General features: G+C 47.1%; 1 protein-coding gene and 1 long non-coding RNA gene across 2 annotated transcripts in view; one reads left to right on the forward strand and one right to left on the reverse strand.

Annotated features, from left to right (window-relative positions):
• SLIT3 (slit guidance ligand 3) overlaps positions 1-7,459 on the reverse strand; it is a 723,236-nt gene extending 715,777 nt beyond the window's left edge. Inside the window, exon 1 of the mRNA XM_027979969.2 lies at positions 6,824-7,459. Coding sequence (XP_027835770.1) covers positions 6,824-7,020 — 197 coding nt within the window. The 5' untranslated portion in view covers positions 7,021-7,459. The remainder of the gene's footprint in view (positions 1-6,823) is intronic.
• Positions 7,437-19,170, forward strand: part of LOC132657933 (uncharacterized) — a 31,601-nt gene continuing 19,867 nt past the window's right edge. The window contains exon 1 of the long non-coding RNA XR_009596738.1: positions 7,437-8,089. This is a non-coding gene — a long non-coding RNA (uncharacterized LOC132657933). The remainder of the gene's footprint in view (positions 8,090-19,170) is intronic.

The following is a 19,170-nucleotide window of genomic DNA, read 5'->3' on the forward strand; positions in this document are numbered from 1 at the left end:
AGCAGGTGGTGAGAAACGTAACAGCAGCAAGATGTCTGAAGTCCTATCATTTGGGAAAAGGGTTCTGCGTGCTCTGTGTAATAACAAGTAATGGGAGATAAGTCCAACCCCCAAACAAAGAAAAATTTTTTCTTAGAACTGCTTTTAAAAATGGAATAAATCGCCTTAGGAAGAACTGAGGGCCTCACCACTAAATGTAATCAAACAAAGGAGAATGACCACTTTCCCCCAAATTACGCTGGTGGAAGACCTATCTGCACATGGTCGAAACTTGGACAAGAGGACCTCTTTCAACCTCGACAATCTATATTTTTCCAAACAGGCTTTATCTTGAGTGTGCTCCAGAATGAAGACCACAGTCAGTAAGAATGGTGATAAGCATGATAATAGGTGTATTTATGGAGGCTGCACTGGGATCCATGCAGTCTATACACCTGACACAGCGCCCCATTTAAGGGGATGATTCTCATTTTATAACGGAGACGCTGAGGTGACCCAGCTAGTTAAACAGTGAACCAGGACTGGAGCCCCATCTGGCTCTGAAATCCACACCTCTGCTCACAAAAGTATTCCTTCCCCACTTCCCAATCTGCTCCGTGTTGAGGATCTTTCATCACACACACTTGACACTGTTTCTGGGGGAATGGCTGGACCAAGCACAGGGGCCAGTAACAGCCACGAAGACCACAAACGGTGGGAAGGAAAGCGGAGCCTTCGGCAGACCGGAGGGAGCAGTAGTTTCGAAATACAGTCTAGGTCTCCCAGCAGAGTTCTCCCCATCTGAGTAAGACGGGTTTAAATTTAAGTCTGGAGAATAATGAATAATCGGGAGCCTCAAAAAACTCAACACCAGAAACCACAGCAGGGCACCCTCGGATCTACTCTATCCAGAATTAGCAGTGCTTCAGAAAATCTCTCAGGAAAAAAAAAACATGCCTTGTTTTTGTTTGTTTTTTGTTTTTCCAGCAGTTATAAAAAGGGTTAAGACCACCTTACATAACAAGGGTGGAGCATGCTAGTAAATACAGCTGTTTCAAGTAAAAGCGGTAACAGAGGCAGACAAGGGAAGTCAGTAAAAGTAGGCATTTAGGCAAAGACAGAAGGAATAAGCATTGAAAAAATAAAGGAGTCAGGGCCAAAAATTCCACATGTAAATCCAACCCCCTCAAAATAAATAAATAAAATGCATTCCTTATTTAAATATTTCACAGAGCAGCACGCCCATGGAAAAGATATGAACCACTTCAACCATAATCTCATTTTTATGAAACAGAGGCCAACCTGGGCTTAGCTGGGGAGGAGAGGGAGGGAACCGGGCATGGAGGGATTGGGCACAGCCTACGTGCAGGCAGGGAGCTTGCCCCGACAGGCACACTTCGAGTGGGCATCTCAAAACTTCCAGCTGGATGAGGCCCGAGATGAAGAAATGGAAATAACCACTGTGGTCACAATCATAAAGAGTTTGTAGAGGCCTATGTGCCAGGTACTGTGTTAAGCACTTCCGGTACATTATTTCATTTAATTGTCCCCCAAAGGAACACTGACTCGATGCCCTGTACAGATAAGGAATGGTAGTTGGAAAAGCAACATGCTGGGCACTGTGCTGAGCGCTCCACATGGATGCCTTGGGCCACGTGCACAGCATTCCAACAGGGGCCAGTGTGAGCGTCATCCCTGTATACAGGTGTGGAAATACGGTACAGAGGGATGAAACAGATGGCAGCCCAGAGGACTGGGGTGACCTGACCCAAGTGCAACAGCAAAGATGGAGCAGAGCCAGAACGGAGCTGTCTGTCTCCAGAGACCAGGCCTGAGCCAGGAGGCACGGGGCTCTGAAGTCATCTTGCATCACCCACTTGGTACCAAAGGCCCCCCAGCTCTCAGACCTGCTGCTCTCGCTTTCCAGGGGAGAAACAGGTCAGTGACAGCAAAGGGAACTGCAAAGGAACAAAGTAGCAAATATGCAGAAGCCAAGGAGGCCCAGCTCCGGTGCAAAAGCCAAACTGCACAGCGAACCTGCAAACACATGGGTTAATACAAGCAGAGGAGCAATCAAACACCACAGAGTGGACGATAATGCTGGTGAGCTTCTGATTAAAAAGTCCTACCCTTTAAGTGATCGGGATTTCTAGCTCTTTTCATGGGCATGTGCACAGTAGGAGTTTTGCAAGATTGCTTAGCAACGCCTCGCAACCAGACTCCAGAATGGATCACTCCTTGCTAACTCTAGTAAAGCAATAATTTTAGCTCATGAAAGCTAAATTGTAGAAATCCTAATAACTCATATAATAGGTTACTAGTAAGTAGCCTGCAGCCATACATAAAAATGCACATCTATAACCACTCAGCTTTCACTTGTATGAACCAAAGAAAGATGTGTACTTTTGAGATTCATCATTAATTTATTTAATACATACTTGCTGAAAACCTACCATGTGCCAGACTCTGTTCTATGCTATGGGAAAGAGGCCCTTGACAGTTCACCAGTGAGCTATAGGCTATACACGAAAAACATGGGCTGGACTAGAAACCTGCTTTTAGGAAAATGAGGCCTAGAGAAGGAAAGCAATCCATTCTAAGTTGCACAGCACCCTACAGGATATTTTCAGCTGCTTATATCCCACCCAATAGACTCAGCAGGAAAACCCTGCTCCCCTGAAGAGGGCACATTCCCATGATGGTCCAGAGAGGCCCCAGGATCCACCAGTTTGCCTCTTGGTCCTCTGAGCTGGCCTGGAGGGCTGGGAGTACCAGGATGCAGGGCCTGGCTGTTGAGCATCTTGGAAAGTCTCCCACTTGACCTCAGGACCTCTGTGGTCAAGTAAGGGAAAGCCTATGACACGGTGTCGGTTTTTATTGGACCCAACCACCGGCAAAGCTTGCCGTCATCTGGAGTGATGGAGAAAATTAAGTTACCACATTCTCACGTTTCAGCCTTTAGCCCGTATTCTTTCGCAAACAGGAAATGTTTATTTAAATACAGCAGTCTCCAGCATGTTCCAGAGCCAAGTGAAAAACCAAAGATGTCCACTCTTGCCCCCCTCCACTGTCCAGGCCACCACCTCGCTGTGGGTGAGGAGCAGGCCTCCGCCTGCCTAGGCAGGACGGGGCGCAGGGGCCCTGCGTGAGAGCTCACGCTCATCTGTCTCCTCCTTTCTGGGCCGAGGTTGTGGCTGGAGAAGAATTACATCTGTGGGCTCCTTTTGTACTCAGAAGGGTCAGTGCAGCATCTGTTTACTCTGTGCTCCACGGTGAATGTTTTCTTTCAGGCACCCCCATTCGCTTCCTCTCCCCTTGTTCTCTATCTCTGCTCCGTGGATAATAAATTACTCTGAATTCTCCTCTGCGTTTATTTTGCTTTCTTGTGGGTGTCACCTCCCCACTGAAGGGGAAAAAAATTTTTGTCAGTAGTTTATAAACGGCAGAGAGTTTCTCTGTGTGATGTGCTGGCATTATGGAGAGTATGCTAGAACACAGACCCCTAGGCTCACAGACACCAGCTTAATTATGAACAATTTAACAGGCCCCATTCCAGGCCTGAAGCAAAGTCCAAATGGTGACTACATCACCCTCATGTACGTTTCCCTTAAAGGCACGCCATGGGTGGACACGGTCACAACACCACCAGAGCGACAACCACACACACACACACACACACACACACACACACACACACACACACCCCTTCATAAAAGGCTCTTTGGGAGACAGAATAGCAGGAATGCAGAAGGGAGAAAATGCTTCCTCTTTGTTATAAAATGCAACGTAAACATTTGAGATCAGAAAATGGCTTTTAGGAAGGTCCCGAGCATCTAAAGGCAGCGCCGACAAAAGTTGCTGTTGTTCCTGTTTGGTCGTTCAGTCGTGTTTGACTCTTCGCGATCCTGTGAACTGCAGCCCACCAGGCTCCTCTGTCCATGGGATTTTCCAGGCAAGAATGTTGGAGTGGATTGCCATATCCTTCTCCAGCGGATCTTCCGGACTCAGGAATCAAACCCCAGTCATATTTTTTACCACTGAGCCACTGAGGAAGCCCCGCTGATAAAACTTAGCCACATGAAAACATGAGCCTTGAGAAGCTGAAAGGGCTCACTAAAGGAAAGTTCCTTCTTCTATCCTTTGATTACATTCTTGAAGTTGGATTACTGGTTTTCCTCTGTATATGCCATGATTTTATATACAGTTACTGGAATGCAGTGGACGCTCAAGTTACGTTTGTTGAATGAATGAAGGGAAGAGTGAATGAAAAATTCCTCCCTAAAGAAATCCTTAGCATAACTCAGAAATTCCACCCCCTCCCCCCAAGACTATGCAGAATTGAAATGTTACATGTGAGCTGACAGAGAGGGTGTGGGATGATGAAGGACTATTGGAACTGTTGGGAGGCTGTGCCTAATCCTTGCAGTAACTCTGACCCAGCCTGCTTGTAAAACCTGCCCCCAACCCCCACCCCGAGGAGGAAAGAGACTAGATGAAAAGCCAGCCTTGGCAACCACCTCACCCTAATGCAAGCCCAGCAAACAAGACATCAATGGCCAGAACCAACGGAGGTGAGATTCACACATTCCAAAGCACCTCCTACTCCGCCAGTGCCTGCTGGCGGCCATGATGGCAGAGGCCCATGGGAATGCCCAGGACTCCAGCTTCTACCCAGTTTCTTCAATGACAGAGCAGATGGGCAGCCCCCAGCTGCCTGGGTCTCCTGGGGGAGGCAGTGCAGTGCCATGCTGGCTGCAGAGCTGTGCCTGCAGCTTTTGAGGACTTCCTACATGCCAGAAGTAGAGGGGCCTACTCTCCTTGTAGCCTCAAACATGCCACATGATTTTAAATATCAAAGAGACCCCAAACAGGAGCGCTAATGTCCAGGCAAGGGAATGTTTGCAGAATGTTTGTTTCAAGGCACCTAAAGCAGCAGTGACAGTTGCCTATTCTAAGACCCCAGCCCAAGGAGAGCCCTCCCAGGACCATCTATTTACAGATCTTGGTCCAAGTTGACCCTTGTTCCAAGGATGTCCAGCAGAGGAGTAAGGGGTGTACACTTGGGAGCCAGATATACTCAAACACTTAACTAGATACTACATGACCTTGAGCCAATGACAAAAAGGCTTAACAGTTAAGTGGAATAATAAGCATTACCTTTGTAACTAATAAGACGGTTGTAGAGATTCAGCAAGATAACACATGTAAACAACTGAAGCACACAAAGCATCCATTAAACACTAGCTACAGTTCTTATTTCACTCACTCACGTGGTGGGCCCTGGTGTGAAGAGGGAGGGGAATTTAAGCTTCTCAGTTATAGGTTTCCAAAAACACCACTAAAACAAGTTTTTCACTGGCATGGGAGAATATAATATCTGATTCAGTTGTGGAAGCCTGGATTCTGGCCCTTTTACTGCCACCAACATGCTGTGTGGCCTTAGGTGAGTCATTTCACATTTCCAAGCTACATTTTCCACCTGCATGCATGAAGGTTCAGCTCTACCCTCCTCTAGAACTATATGGTTCACCCCCCACAGAATAATCACTGCACTGGATAAAAAAATGCTTTGAGCCAAAGGAGAGCAGGAAAAAGGAAGGCAATTCTACTGAGTCTCCGCTCAGGGACATAGGAAGAGTAGGCAGCAGAGAATGAAGTGGCAGGAGGTGATTAACAGGAATAACACACTCTAAGACAATCCATCGTAGTCCCTTGCCACTCTCCTCCAGACTACAGCCGGAAGGCAGAATCTCAGAGACCCCTGCGCCTACTCTAAGACGTGTGGGGAAGGGGCAGAGGGAGAACCAAGACCCGCAGGAAGCTCCCAGCTAGAGCAAACCCTCACCCACTTCTGGGCTGTGTTCCCAGGCCCTCCCAACCCCCCTCCACCATTTCTCCTTCCTTCTTCACTCCCGACTGCAGGCTAGAAAGAGCCCACCTCAGTCCAAGTTTTGAAATTGGTCCGAGGATCAAAATGATAAATGTTTCCAAAACGTTGACATATGAAAAGTAAATATTTGGTTGCACAATTGGGGTTAAAACGAGGGTCAATCCACCCCACTCTCCAAGCGCCTCTCCTCTTGCTGCCAAGCCCAGGATCCGAGGTTGAGTGCGGTTTGTAAGATTATAGCGCTCGCTCTCATTTAAAGGGCTGTCAGCATTTCCATTCTCCGGCCCCTTTCGGAGAGGCATTTATAACCGAGCCATAAAAAATTCACCCAGGCTGCAACTTGGCTTCTCGGAGGCTGCGCTCCAGGCAGGGCGGGTTTTGCAAGCACCCACTCTGAAATGGTTTGGTTCCTAAGAAGTTAGACCTTCAGACACACTCTCAACTTTCCTCGCAAGGGCAGCCAGAGAGCGGCTGGCCCATGCTGATCTCCGAGCTGGTCACAGTCTCTGGAGCCCGCCCTCCTCGTCCCCGTGCCCTTGCAGCCCCATCACCCTTCCGCTTTCTTCTTCCCTCCCTCTTCAAACAGCGCGGGCCCCTTCCTCTCACCCTAAGACCTCCCCGTAAGACCTCCCCGGCTGCAGTGTCATCTACTCCCTCGCCTTGCGCCAGCATTCTCCTTGGAAACTGTCAGCTGGCCCTGCCTCTGGAACCCTTCACCCCTAAAGAGGCACTGCTCTTCGCTCATCACAGGGGGCCTCAAGCCCTCTCTCGCTAGACCTGTCCAAAGCCACGGACCCCCAACTCAGAGGGTGGAGGATCCCATCCAGGAGATGGGGAAGGCAGACTGCAACCAAGGCGACCAAGGGGAAAGGAAGGGTCTGGCGCGCCTGGGGGCCCTTCTGCGGGACCCAGGTGGGTGGCCCGGGAGGGGTAGGGCGGGGCGGGGGTACTTACAGGCGCTCGGCGTTGCGGGGGATGCCCCGGGGAACGGCCCGGAGGCCCAGCCCATGGCAGTCCACGCTGGCGGCGGAGCAGGTACACTTGGTGGGGCAGGCGGCAGCGGGGGGCCCGCTCAGAACACTCGCCAACGCCAAGGCCAGCATCAGGCGGGCGCGCACGGCGGCGCCGGCCCCCGTCCGCCCGGGGGCCATAGTGTGCAAGGGCCCGCGCCCGGAGGAGGCTGCCTCGGCAGGGCAAGACGCGTGGAGCCCGCGGAGATGAGCTAAGAGCCCGGACTGCCTGGGGAGCGGGCAGCGGAGTTAGCGCGGAGGAGGAGCGAGCTCGGCGCTCAGGCGCACGGGGCGCGGGCGGAGCGGGGCGCGCCGGGCGGCGGCGGCGGCAGCAGCTCCATCGGCGGGGCCGGCGCTGCCCCGCTGCGCATCGCTCGGAGTGCCCAGGTGCCGAGCGCCCCCTGGCCCCACCGGACCGCGGCCGGGGGCGCGGGCCGGGTGGGAAACCTGGGCAGAGCGCAGTGGGGCGCGGCGCCCGGAGCGGTGCGGCTTGGGGCCGGGCTCAGGAGCGCGGCGGCGGCGGCGGCCGGGGCACGGGGCGGCTGGGTGAGCTGGCCGGCGCTCGCTCTCTCCATTCACTGAGCTGGGCAGACACCGGAGACGCGGGGCCCACCCCTCCCGCCCCCCCAAAAACGCCAGCTCCGCCTCCCATTGGCTGCGCCGCGCGTCATGTCGACTAAGTTGGGAACTTTGCTGGAGCGACCGGGGAGCACGAAGGGAGGAGGCCACAGAGGAGGGAGAAGGAACGGGCGGGAAGAGGGACTCGCTCGACCAGCAGGGCCCCAGAATTGAGGCTTTTTCACTCTAGGGAGCCAAGGACTGACCAGGCTGGTGATACATTGTCTTTATTCCGGCACTGAGCTCGGCATGCTGCTTACAGGTCTACCTTCTGTCCCAACGTCGTCCCGCAAGGGGGCATTTGTGGACCCCTATCCTACAGATTAAAACCTCAGAGCTCAGAGAAGTGAAGTGACTTACCTGAAGTCACACAGCCCCGGGGGACCCCAAACCGCGGCCCTCTCATGCACCATGTTTTACTTCCCAGTCCATCAAAGCTGCAGCCCTGCCTCATCTACAAAGATCCTCAAAGGTCCTGCCTGATCTTGGCCAAGATCCACTTCTTCCTGAAGGACCTGTTGCATGGACACGACTGCCCTCCACGATCACAAGTGTCAGAAAACGGCCACCTGAGTTGTTCAGGTCACTGTCGGTAAGCCCTACTTGGAATCATTGCTTCTTTGCCCAGCCCCGACACTGGCTGTGCTGCTGAGAGTAGTGATGGCTGGGCCGTGGACCCCTGGGTTGACAGTGCTGGGTTTCTAGGCCTTGAGCTTCTGCTTCCTGACCAGGTGACTTTGGGTCAGTTGTGTCACCTGAACCTTGGTTTCCTCAAAGCAGGGAGGCCACATCACTGTCTGGGCCCGCCTCCCTGGGTTGTCTGGAGCATCAAAGAAGGACAAGTGTGATTTTCAAAACACTCATTACCTGCAAGGCATCCCTTCTGCCTCTAGTGCCTTCCTCTCCCAGTGCCTGCTCTAAATTGGCCAGGCCTGAGCTTTCCAGATGCCCTGGGGAGGGTATGTGTTAGGGGCTCCATAAATACTTGTAGGAATGATTTTGTTTGTTTGTTTGGAGGGAGAGGGCAGGAACTGGAGGAAGTATTGCCCAAACTTGAGGTCTGCTCACAGTGAAAACATCTGAATGAGCCTTTGCATATATACACATTCATACACACCCACACACACTCATACCTACAGATACACCAATGCCTACACACACCATCACACATATCATCACACACACCCACTCGTATACAAACATGCTTCCACATACTCATACACATTCACACTCAGTCACGTAACACGTGTGCATGCATGCTCCCACACACACTGTGCCAACGGCAGCAACTGCGCTCCTGACAGCTCTTCCATTTTCTCCCACATAGACGCTGCTCTGATCCCTTCTACTGCGCTTTCCTTCAAGGGAACTTTCAGCTGCTTGGACTATATCCTGTGAATATACAGGAGAGGTGCAGATTTTATTTCACTGTATTTAGTGGGTTTTCAAAGTTTTAGCCCCAGGCACCCAGTTGTATGTACATGTACACACACAGGCACTCACGCACACACTTCGGCCCCTCCATCATTCACAAACACATTAGGTGCAATTTACTGCTGTTATTCTTGGGAGCAGCTTTCAGCACAGATGCTGTTGTCATCGCCCTCTGGTGGCCATAGAGGGTCGACGGGTGACTTCAGCATTTAAGAACTCTAAACATCCTTTCCTCTGAAGCTTTCCTCCCAAACCTTGAACCAATTTAGTACCAGGACTGAGGCAGATGAGAGAACTGGGCAAAGGCCCAAGGGCACACAAGTGTCTCAGACTGTCTGGAACAGAAAGGAGTAGGGTTTTCTTTGTTTTTTCAAACGCATACAAGAGCATGTTTTGCAATCCCTTCAGGCTGGGCTCTAAGCACAGTGTATGTGTGTGTGTGTGAGTGTGTGTGTGTGTGTGTGTGTGTGTGTGTGTGTGTATGTTGGGGTGGGTAGGGTGTTTTCCACTGAAGCTGCTGGGAGGGGAGTTCATGAGCCTGACTAGATCTTTAAGTGACTTTATAGGCATTCAAGTTTGCTCTTCCCTGGGAAAGCCACCTTAGAACAGAGCCCAGAGTCAGTCAAACCCAAGAAAGGGGGAGTGGGAGAAACAGGAGGTACACAGGACAATGGCTGCCCAGAACCACGGGGTGTGTAGGCTGGAACAACCTTAGACATCACCTAATCCACCATCTCTGCAGTGTGTTCTGATGACTGCTGCTTCCACATGTTTTTTCCTGGGTGGAAGTTTCCTTGGGCAAAACCAGAGGAAGGAACGCTGCTCACTTTCGCCTCTCCTGGTGATGGCATCACAGATAAGTGTATTAAAGAGCATTTAAGAGCCCTACAATAAAATGGCTCAAAGTTCATTCAATACTAGGGACTTCTCTAACGATTCAGTGGCTAAGACTCTGTCCTCCGAAAACAGGGGCACAGGTTCTTCCCTGGTCAGGGAAATAGATCCTGCATGCCACAACTAAGAGTCTGCATGCCACAGTGAAAACGAGCCCACGTGCTACAACTCAGGCCTGGCACAGCCAAATAAATATAAATAAATAGATATTGTTTAAGTAGCGTTAAATTCAGTTTCCCAGTATCACTGGCCCTTCTGTGTGTAAACTTGATATTCTTTTGAAATTTTTGGAGAACCCCCAATAAAATTCAACCCTTATATCTCATAACATGGAAATTAAGTCTCAGAGAGGGAAAGGCACCAGTACAAGGTCACGCAGTACATCAATAAGCCAGCCAGAGCCAGATCCCACGCTCCCCATGCCCAGTATGGGGCTCCACCCACTCCCCTGCTCCACTGATTCCAAGGAATCTGCAGAATGTGTCAGCCTCCCCATGGAAGAATTGCTCTGTGTAAAGAAGTCTAAGTCCTTATGAGGTCAGGCTATTGGGTAGGACTTTATGTCTAAGTTCCAGAGATGACTTTTATACTCTGTGGAATGATTTTCAGACTGCTACACAAGTCTCTGGGGATTTTTGGATCTTCTTTCAAATCAAAAAAATGTTCCCTTTACTTTTCCATAGCCTTCTCAGAAGCAAACTACCCACCCATTCCCCCAGGAAACCCACCTCAGCCTTTCTCTTCTAATCCGTTTTCTGTCTCAATGTAAGGCCCTTTTAATCACAGCAGGTCTTCTGGTTGCAGCAATAACTAACTACCTGAAGTAAAGAAATGAATTTTTAAGGTTTGGGGGTAATGTAAAAATACAAGGAACAAATTAAAGAGGGGGGGTTTCAAAAAAGATAAGAACCAGGGCAAGAACTAGGTGCCAAGCACCTAAGATTTCCAGCCAGCCAGGAGGAAGAGATTGGTTGGCCTGCTGACATCACCTGATCACCCTCTTGGTCAAAGAAGACAAGAGCCCATGGGTGAAGGCTCTTTGCGAACTACACTCAGCTAGGCAGGTAGAAGCGGTGCAGCCGAAGGAGACTCAGGGAGCTGTAGGCTGAACATGCAGGGGAAGGCAAAGCAGAACCAGAGCAGCTTGTCTCTGCCTCACACCACAGCCATTCAGTTCCTGAGCCCTGTTAATTCTCCCCATGATTATTTTCTGAGTCTGTCCCCTCTTCATCTTCGGTGCTCCTATCATTGTTCCCAGTTATGAAAACCAGCTTTCAATCGCTCACACTGGCCCCCATATCAGCTCTCTAATTTTGCTTGTCCCTCCCACTCCCAATCCATCTTTTGCTCCGACGATCAAGGGACCTTTCTAGCAAATCTGACAGTGCAGTCTTGAACTTGGAAACAGACTTCTGTCTTTGCCACCTCATCTCCCACCACTCCCCCACACCCTCCCGACACCCCTCCTGGAACATCCTACCCTGCTCTTCCCTATCGGAGTCTCCCAGAGTTGGTTTAACTGTTGATTTCTCTAGGAGATCTTGCTGAGCCAGACTATTAGATTCTCTAGGGCAGTCACCACATATAATCCATTTGTTCCAACATTTTATTATAGAAATTTTCAAACATTCAGAGACGGCTAATCCGTTTTTGCATCCTTGATGCCTAGAGACACAAATGAATCTTTGATGACTGATGAGTGAATAAATGAATGGATCCATGAGTGAATGATCTTTCCCATCTCCCTATTCTCCTGCCATAGTTTCACTTATTTTAATGAGCACTGCTTGATCTTTGGGGGAGGAAGAGGTTACATTCTTCTAGAATTCCTGGGAGGTTTCTTTGCTAACTATATATATTCTCTCTCGTTCTGATACATTTTCTCCTACTCCATTAAAACTTAACATGATGCTGGCCATTGTCTAATGGGTTGTCCACATCATTCTCTGCCCACTGCCACCCAATTCTGTTACCTTTTCTTTCAATGCAAAGTCGTCTTTCTCTCTTTGAGAAAGCACGAACAGTAAGGGCGTATTGACAGTTAATCTATTGTCTCCCCAAGAAGCAGGATCCATTCTGATAAGATAAATACTTAATGATGAATACCTAATTTTAAAATAATATATTTTGGAGAAGAAGATAAACAGAATCTTCCAAAGTCCAGGTATACCTATAGTGGACAACTGTTACTCTTACTCCAACTATTGTGACTGTGGCTCAGAACTTTCTTGTTCTTACATAATCTTATTTCCCTCAAGACAGATTTTTTTAGGGGTTCAGCAAATGACTGAAATGAGCAAATCAGAGTGTTTCCTAGGATTTTTGTCACTAGAACTGGAGAAAGAGACTAGTCCCTCTGTGATTGCAAAGCTGGAACACATGATGAACATGAGTAAGTGCTCATGATTTCAGCCGTGTGGCTCAAGCCGGTATAACGGAATGGATCGGAACCATTTTCTAGAAGGGTGAATGGCATCTAGCTTAATTTACGCAATCAAACAACCAATTATTGGGACCTTCCCACATGCCTAAGAGAAGACATAGACCACAGCTGCCAACAATCCAATTAGGAAGACAAAATTAAGATATGTGAAAGAAAAGATAGGGCATATAACTAAATGCTAATTGGCATGGTCATATAGTAATTGCTATGAAAATTCTAAAGAGGAAAAAAGCACTGCAAGCTGAATCAGGAGGGCTGAGGGATACCATTTGGCTTTTGAGGGGTGCATACATTTGATGAAATCAATGAGAGGGAAAAGAGTCTTTGCACTGAGGGAAGCAAAGACAAGAAGGCAGAAATAGAATGGTGTGAGGGGTTGGTGAGAGGGCTCTGGGAACGTGGTGTATGAGGATTTGGAGACATGTTTCTATTGATCTGAGACAAAATTTGAGAGAAAGAACTTGGATGCCTGATTTGCCTTTGGAGGGGCTTGGTCACCTTGCCAGAGAAGTTGGAGGACTCTGTGTAGAGACAATGACTCTGACTTTGAGCGATGATACAGACTGGAATCCCCAGAAGGGAACCTTTACTGAGGCTCCAGGCCCACTTTGCCCTGGTCTGAGAGGAGGCCAGATGATCCGGGCGCTTTCGTCTCCCTGAATTGGTGCATCTAGATGGTGACTCAGCCAGCTGTTGGGGTCGGCCAGGGAGATGCCCTGAGAGGCCTGGCAGGTTGGTGAGCTCAGTCAGTTTCCTCTTCAAACTATCAATGAAGATTTATCTCATATTTGAGCAGAGCAAGAACTGTCACTGGGGAAATGGCTCTCCAATTTGAGGAGTATTAATCACCTAATTAACCAGAACACCTGCTCGTAAAACTTATCCCACCCAGGGAACCAAATTAAACAAAGCACGAGGATGTGCCGCACGGACTTGGCGGTGACATCTGCATTTCTGGCTGGCCTCCTTGGGCACTGGGGCTCACGAAACTCTCTAGCCAGCTGTTGGGTTTGCAGAAACTTTGAGAATACTAGCTTTGTTTAGCAAACAGTAATTAGTACAAACAGAGAAACTCTTCTTGCAACTTACCTGGAATCATGGATGTCCCTAATGCACTGGGTACTATTCTGAGTATTTTGCATATATTAACTATATAATCTTCATGGTAACCAGCTGAAGTCCCCTGCTGTAGCAGAGGCTGGCTCCATGCTCACAGATCCAGTTTCTTTTTCCTGGACACACAGGAAGACTACATTTCCCAGTTTCCTTTGCAGTCACATGGGGGCCATGTGCCTCATTCTGACCAGATAGAATGTGTGCAAAAGTGATGCATACCGCTTGCACAGCTGGTCTGTGAAATCTCTTATATAACCATGGAAGATTCCCTTCTGGCTGTTAGCTGGGTGTAATAGAGGGGATTCAGTGAAGGATCCCAAAGTATCACGGAAAGAGTAGTAGAGCCACAAAAAGAAGACGCTGGAGTCACTAAATTACCACATAGAAAACAGTGATCAAACACTCTGTAACATGAGAAAAACCTACAGTCTTACTGAGATCTTGAGGTTGTTTATTTCATCCGTTAGCATTAATTAACCAGGCTGAAACACCAGTGTAATCTTGGCAACTCTGTTTGCACAATCACACAGGACCAATCTTAGGGAAAGCTATTACCTGTGTGTGCTACAGTTTCAAAAACAACAGGGAATTCCTCCCATCCTGAAATCATACTTTCTTCTGTTAGCTCATAGATAAAATGCTTTTTAATAAACACCCTCATTATCTGCATTTTCCTTCTTATTCATATAACATATCTTTACTGAGTACGCTCAAGGTACAGGTAATATTAATCATCTTATAGTGAAGACAAAGTAAATATAAAGTCTTGTATGGGCAACAGATGTAAAATAATTAAACAAGAAAGTAGATAACTACAGATTACAAGATGTTAGGAAGAAAAGTAATAATGTGACATGATAAAGACCAAGTGAAGTTAACAGATGTTCCAAAAAGTGGTTAGGGAAAGAGACTCAAAAGACAAGAAGAGTCTTGCTATGATATAATAAGTTATGGAGTAGGGCAGGTCGCTATCCCAAGAGACAAAATAGAACACGTAAAGGCCCTGCAGTATGGCATGACTGGTTGGAGGAACAAAAAGGGCACTATGGTTAGATCCGAGAGCATAGGGGAGACCTGTTCTGGGAAGATCAGAGTTACTTCTCCGTCACTGTTGCGTTGACACCAGTCTATGCAAAGTACAACAATGAGTGATCTTACCTCTGTCACTTGTGTGTATGATGAGAAACGTAAGCTCTTAGATTAACCTGACCAGATACAGAATCTATTGCAGTTCCAGGGGTATTTATATACAACTGTTAGTCACTCAGTTCTGTCTGACTCTTTGCGACCCCATAGACTGTAGCCCACCAGGCTCCTCTGTCCATGGAATTCTCCAGGCAAGAATACTGGAGTAGGTTGCCATTTCCTTCTCCAGGGGATCTTCCTTATCCAGAGATTGAACCCTGGTCTGCATTGCAGGCATATTTTTTTACTGTCTGAACCACCAGGGAAGCCCCGGGGGCTGATAAAAGGCAAACTAGTTAAGGGAACTGTATTAAAGCTATCTGTATAGGCAACATCATATTTTCCCACAGCCTTTAGGTTTTTTGATGCTGCTGGTAGGCAGGGAGGAGACATGATGAAGACCACCAGCGTAGGAGATTAAAGCCCTTCTAATCATTGACTGAATTCTCACTCCTGGGGAAGGCAGGTAAAGTATTTTATTGTACAAATATCTGCTTTCCCAAGTTTAGCTAGTAGCACCATCATCTCCTTAAATGGTGAGGCCAAAAACCTAAATGTCATTTTCAACTCCTTCTTCTTTCCCTCTTAATTCACTCCATCCATCAGCTCACCAAAACCTCTCAATTCCTCAGCTAAAGTCTTGGTGAGATCCTACCCCCAACACTATCTCCTTGGCTTCATTCAAGCCTCAATGGTTTCTTACTCAGGCCCTTTAACCAGCTCTCCTATTCAATTCCTCCAGTCACATTCCAGAGCTTAGAGGCATTTCCATTACTTAGAGACTACAGTCTAAGGTATATACATGGTAAAGAAGGGTCTTTATCAACAAACCTTTTCACTGCCTTTTTATCTTGCTTCAGTTCAGTCGCGCAGTCATGACTGACTCTTTGTGACCCCATGGACTGCAGCATGCCAGGCTTTTCCCTGTCCATCACCAACCCCCAGAGCTTGCTCAAACTCATGTCCATCGAGTCGGTGATGCCATCCAGCCATCTCATCCTCTGTCGTCCCCTTCTCCTCCTGCCTTCAATCTTTCCCAGCATCAGGGTCTTTTCCAATCAGTCAATTCTTCGCATCAGGTGGCCAAAATATTGGAGTTTCAGCATCAGTCCTTACAATGAATATTCAGGACGGATTTCCTTTAGGATGGACTGGTTGGATCTCCTTGCAGTCCAAGGGACTCTCAAGAGTCTTCTCCAACACAGTTCAAAAGCATCAATTCCTCTGTGCTCGGCTTTCTTTATAGTCCAACTCTCACATCCATACATGACTACTGGAGAAACCACAGCTTTGACTAGACAGACCTTTGCTGGCAAAGTAATGTCTCTGCTTTTTAATATGCTGTCTAGTTTGGTCATAGCTTTTCTTCCAAGGAGCAATCGTCTTTTAATTTCATGGCTGCAGTCACCATTTGCAGTGATTTGGGAGCCCAAGAAAATAAAGCCTCTCACTGTTTCCATTGTTTCTCCATCAATTTGCCATGAAGTGATGAGACTGGATGCCATGAACTTAAGTTTTCTGCATGTTGAATTTTAAGCTAACTTTTTCACTTTCCTCTTTCCCTTTCATCAAGAGGTTCTTTAGTTCTTCTTCACTTTCTGCCATAAGCGTGATGTCATCTGCATATCTGAGGTTATTGATATTTCTCCTGGCAATCTTGATTCCAGCTTGTGTTTCATCCAGCCCGGCATTTCTCATGATGTAGTCTGCATATAAATTAAATAAGCAGGGTGACAATATACAGTCTTGATGTACTCCTTTCCCAATCTGGAACCAGTCTGTTGTTCCATGTCCAGTTCTAACTGTTGCTTCTTGACCTGCGTATAGATTTCTCAGGAGGCAGGTAAGGTGGTCTGGTATTCCTATCTCTTGAAGAATTTTCCACAGTTTATTGTGATCCATACAGTCAAAGGCTTTGGCATAGTCAATAAAGCAGAAGTACATGTTTTTCTGGAACTTTCTTGCTTTTTCTATGATCCAACGGATATTGGCAATTTGATCTCTGGTTTGTCTGCCTTTTCCAAATCTAGCTTGAACATCTGGGAGGTCACAGTTCATGTACTGTTGAAGCCTTGCTTGGAGAATTTTGAGCATTACTTTCCTAGCATGTGAGATGAGTGCAATTGTGCTGTAGTCTGAACATTCTTTGGCATTGCCTTCCTTCACAAATCCCCATTCCCACCTTAGGCTGAGGCATAGAAAATTAAGGTCCCCTGAATGCACTGAAGTGTTTGCCATTTGTCATCTTATCTCATGCTCTTCCTTCTTTCTGCAATGCCCTTGCCCACCTCTTCCCTCTGGTGAAATTTTACTGGTCCTTCTTCATGCAACTCAAGCCTCACCACCTCTGTGAAATACTGTATACTGGCAGGAGGAGAAGGGGGCTGCAGAGGATGAGATGATTGGATGGCATCAGCGACTCAATGGACATGAGTTAGAACAAACTCTGGGAGATAGTGAGCGACAGGGAAGCCTGGTGTGCTGCAGTCCATGCAGTCACAAAGAGTCGGACACGATTTAGTGACTGAACAACAATAACAAATATTAGAGACTTCTTCATTTGATCTCTTCTATTACTGTACACCTTACTCTAATGTAATTTTCTCTTTACACTTCTCCCTTCATCCCCAGTTAGACTGTGAGTTCCTTGAGAGATGGAATGTGACTGACTAAACTCCTTGAGAGAGTTATGTATCCTCAGTGGTGTGTCTGAATCCTCTTTACCATTCTTTCTTCAATCCATCTCTTTCAGAATTTCTTCCCAACATTCTACTGAAACTGACCTCCCCATTCTTCTAGCTACTTAAGCCTAAATTATTCTTCACTGCTCTCTTCCTTTTATGCTCAACATCCAAACAATCAGCAAATCCTGTTTATTGTTTCTTCAAGTCCAGAATTCTACCATTTTGCTTCATGTCTACTGTTCCCACAAGTGACTGTCACGTCTGGCCTGGATTATAGTAATAGCCTCCTATATCCTAGCTTCCATTCTCTGCTTTCTGTAAACAACTTCTAACCCATCAGTCTCATAATGTTAAAATACGTGTAAGATCATATCCCTTTTCTCATCCAAAGCTTCTAGCAAAGATCTCTCCCTTCTTAAACTGGGCACAATGTATGAAAAAGATGGATTTTAAACACTGGAAAATTGGAAGTGCGTGACTGTGCTCCCTGAAATGAGAAACAAATGAGATGAGTTGTACAAGTTTGCTCTTACTGCCTAGAGACATTTTCCAAGCTGAAGAACAGGGAGGAGAACTAAGCATTCTCTCTAAGCTGAAGAGACAAAGATTAGAGAGGCCAGTGAGTCTCAAGCTGTGAGACTGTACACTTGACAAGTAGCTGCTGAAAGAAGAGAGTTTCTGATTCTAAGAATCTACAGAGAGGCTCCTCTGAGTTTCTGGCTGAGAGTTTGTAAGAGAGGACTATAGGAGGCTGAGGGAAGAACCACCAGAGAGCAGTAGAATAGCCCTAATTCCTAGAGTTCACGCTGGAGTTCAGTGTTTCCACTGGCCACGGCGAAAGTCCCTCAGAATACACAGGCCACTGGGTAAAAACCTCAGAAGAGCATTGGTTTTACAATAGAGCTAACAACACTACAAAGAGGGTGTACCTAAGCAAAGCTTAAAACAAATCTCAAAAGAATTCAACTGAGTTCATGTAACGTAACTGTGAGATAGGACAAAGTTCATACTCTTGAAAAAAAATCTACAACCTGAGCACTCAACAGTGTCAGTTTCACAAGACGGGCATTGTGTGTGCGTGCTCTGTTGTGTCTGACTCTGTGGCCCCGTGGACCGTAGCCCACGAGGCTCCTCTATCTGTGGGATTGTCCAGGTAAGAATACTAGAGTGGATTGCCATTTTCTCTTCCAGGGGATCTTCCTGACCCAGGAATTGAACTTGAGTCTCTCGCGTTGCAGGCAGATATATATATATATTTTTTTTACCACTGTGCCACCTAGGAACCCCTTCAGAATGATTGTCATCTAATAAAAAGTCATCAGGAACACAAAAAAGCCTGAAAATATGATTTATAAAATAGAAAAAAGTAAAATCAATAGAAACAGACCTGGAAATGGTAGAGATGATAAAATTAACAGACAGTGATGTTAAAATAGCTATTATAAACATACTTGAAATTTAAAAGAGGTAGAAAAAAATGAAGATACAAAGAGAATCAAATGGAATTTCTAGGGCTAGAAAATATAATATCTAAAATGAAAGGCATTGGAGGGATTAACAACAGGTAAAATCCAGAAAAAGAACTTGTATCCAGGATTTTGTTTTTAATTGTACCACTTCACAATTAAAAGACTAACAGCCAAATTAAAGATAAGCAAAAGACCTTAAGAGATACTTCATCAAAGAAGATGTAGAAAGAGATACAAATAATGAGCAGACACATGGAAAGATGCAAAAAATCATTCAGTTCAGTTCAGTCGCTCAGCCGTGTCCGACTCTTTGCGACCCCATGAATCACAGCACGCCAGGCCTCCCTGTCCATCACCAACTCCCAGAGTTCACTCAGACTCACGTCCATCGAGTCAGTGATGCCATCCAGCCATCTCATCCTCTGTCTTCCTCTTCTCCTCCTGCCTC

This window comes from Ovis aries, chromosome 16 (assembly GCF_016772045.2).
Source record: "Ovis aries strain OAR_USU_Benz2616 breed Rambouillet chromosome 16, ARS-UI_Ramb_v3.0, whole genome shotgun sequence".
Classification (NCBI taxonomy): domain Eukaryota; kingdom Metazoa; phylum Chordata; class Mammalia; order Artiodactyla; family Bovidae; genus Ovis; species Ovis aries.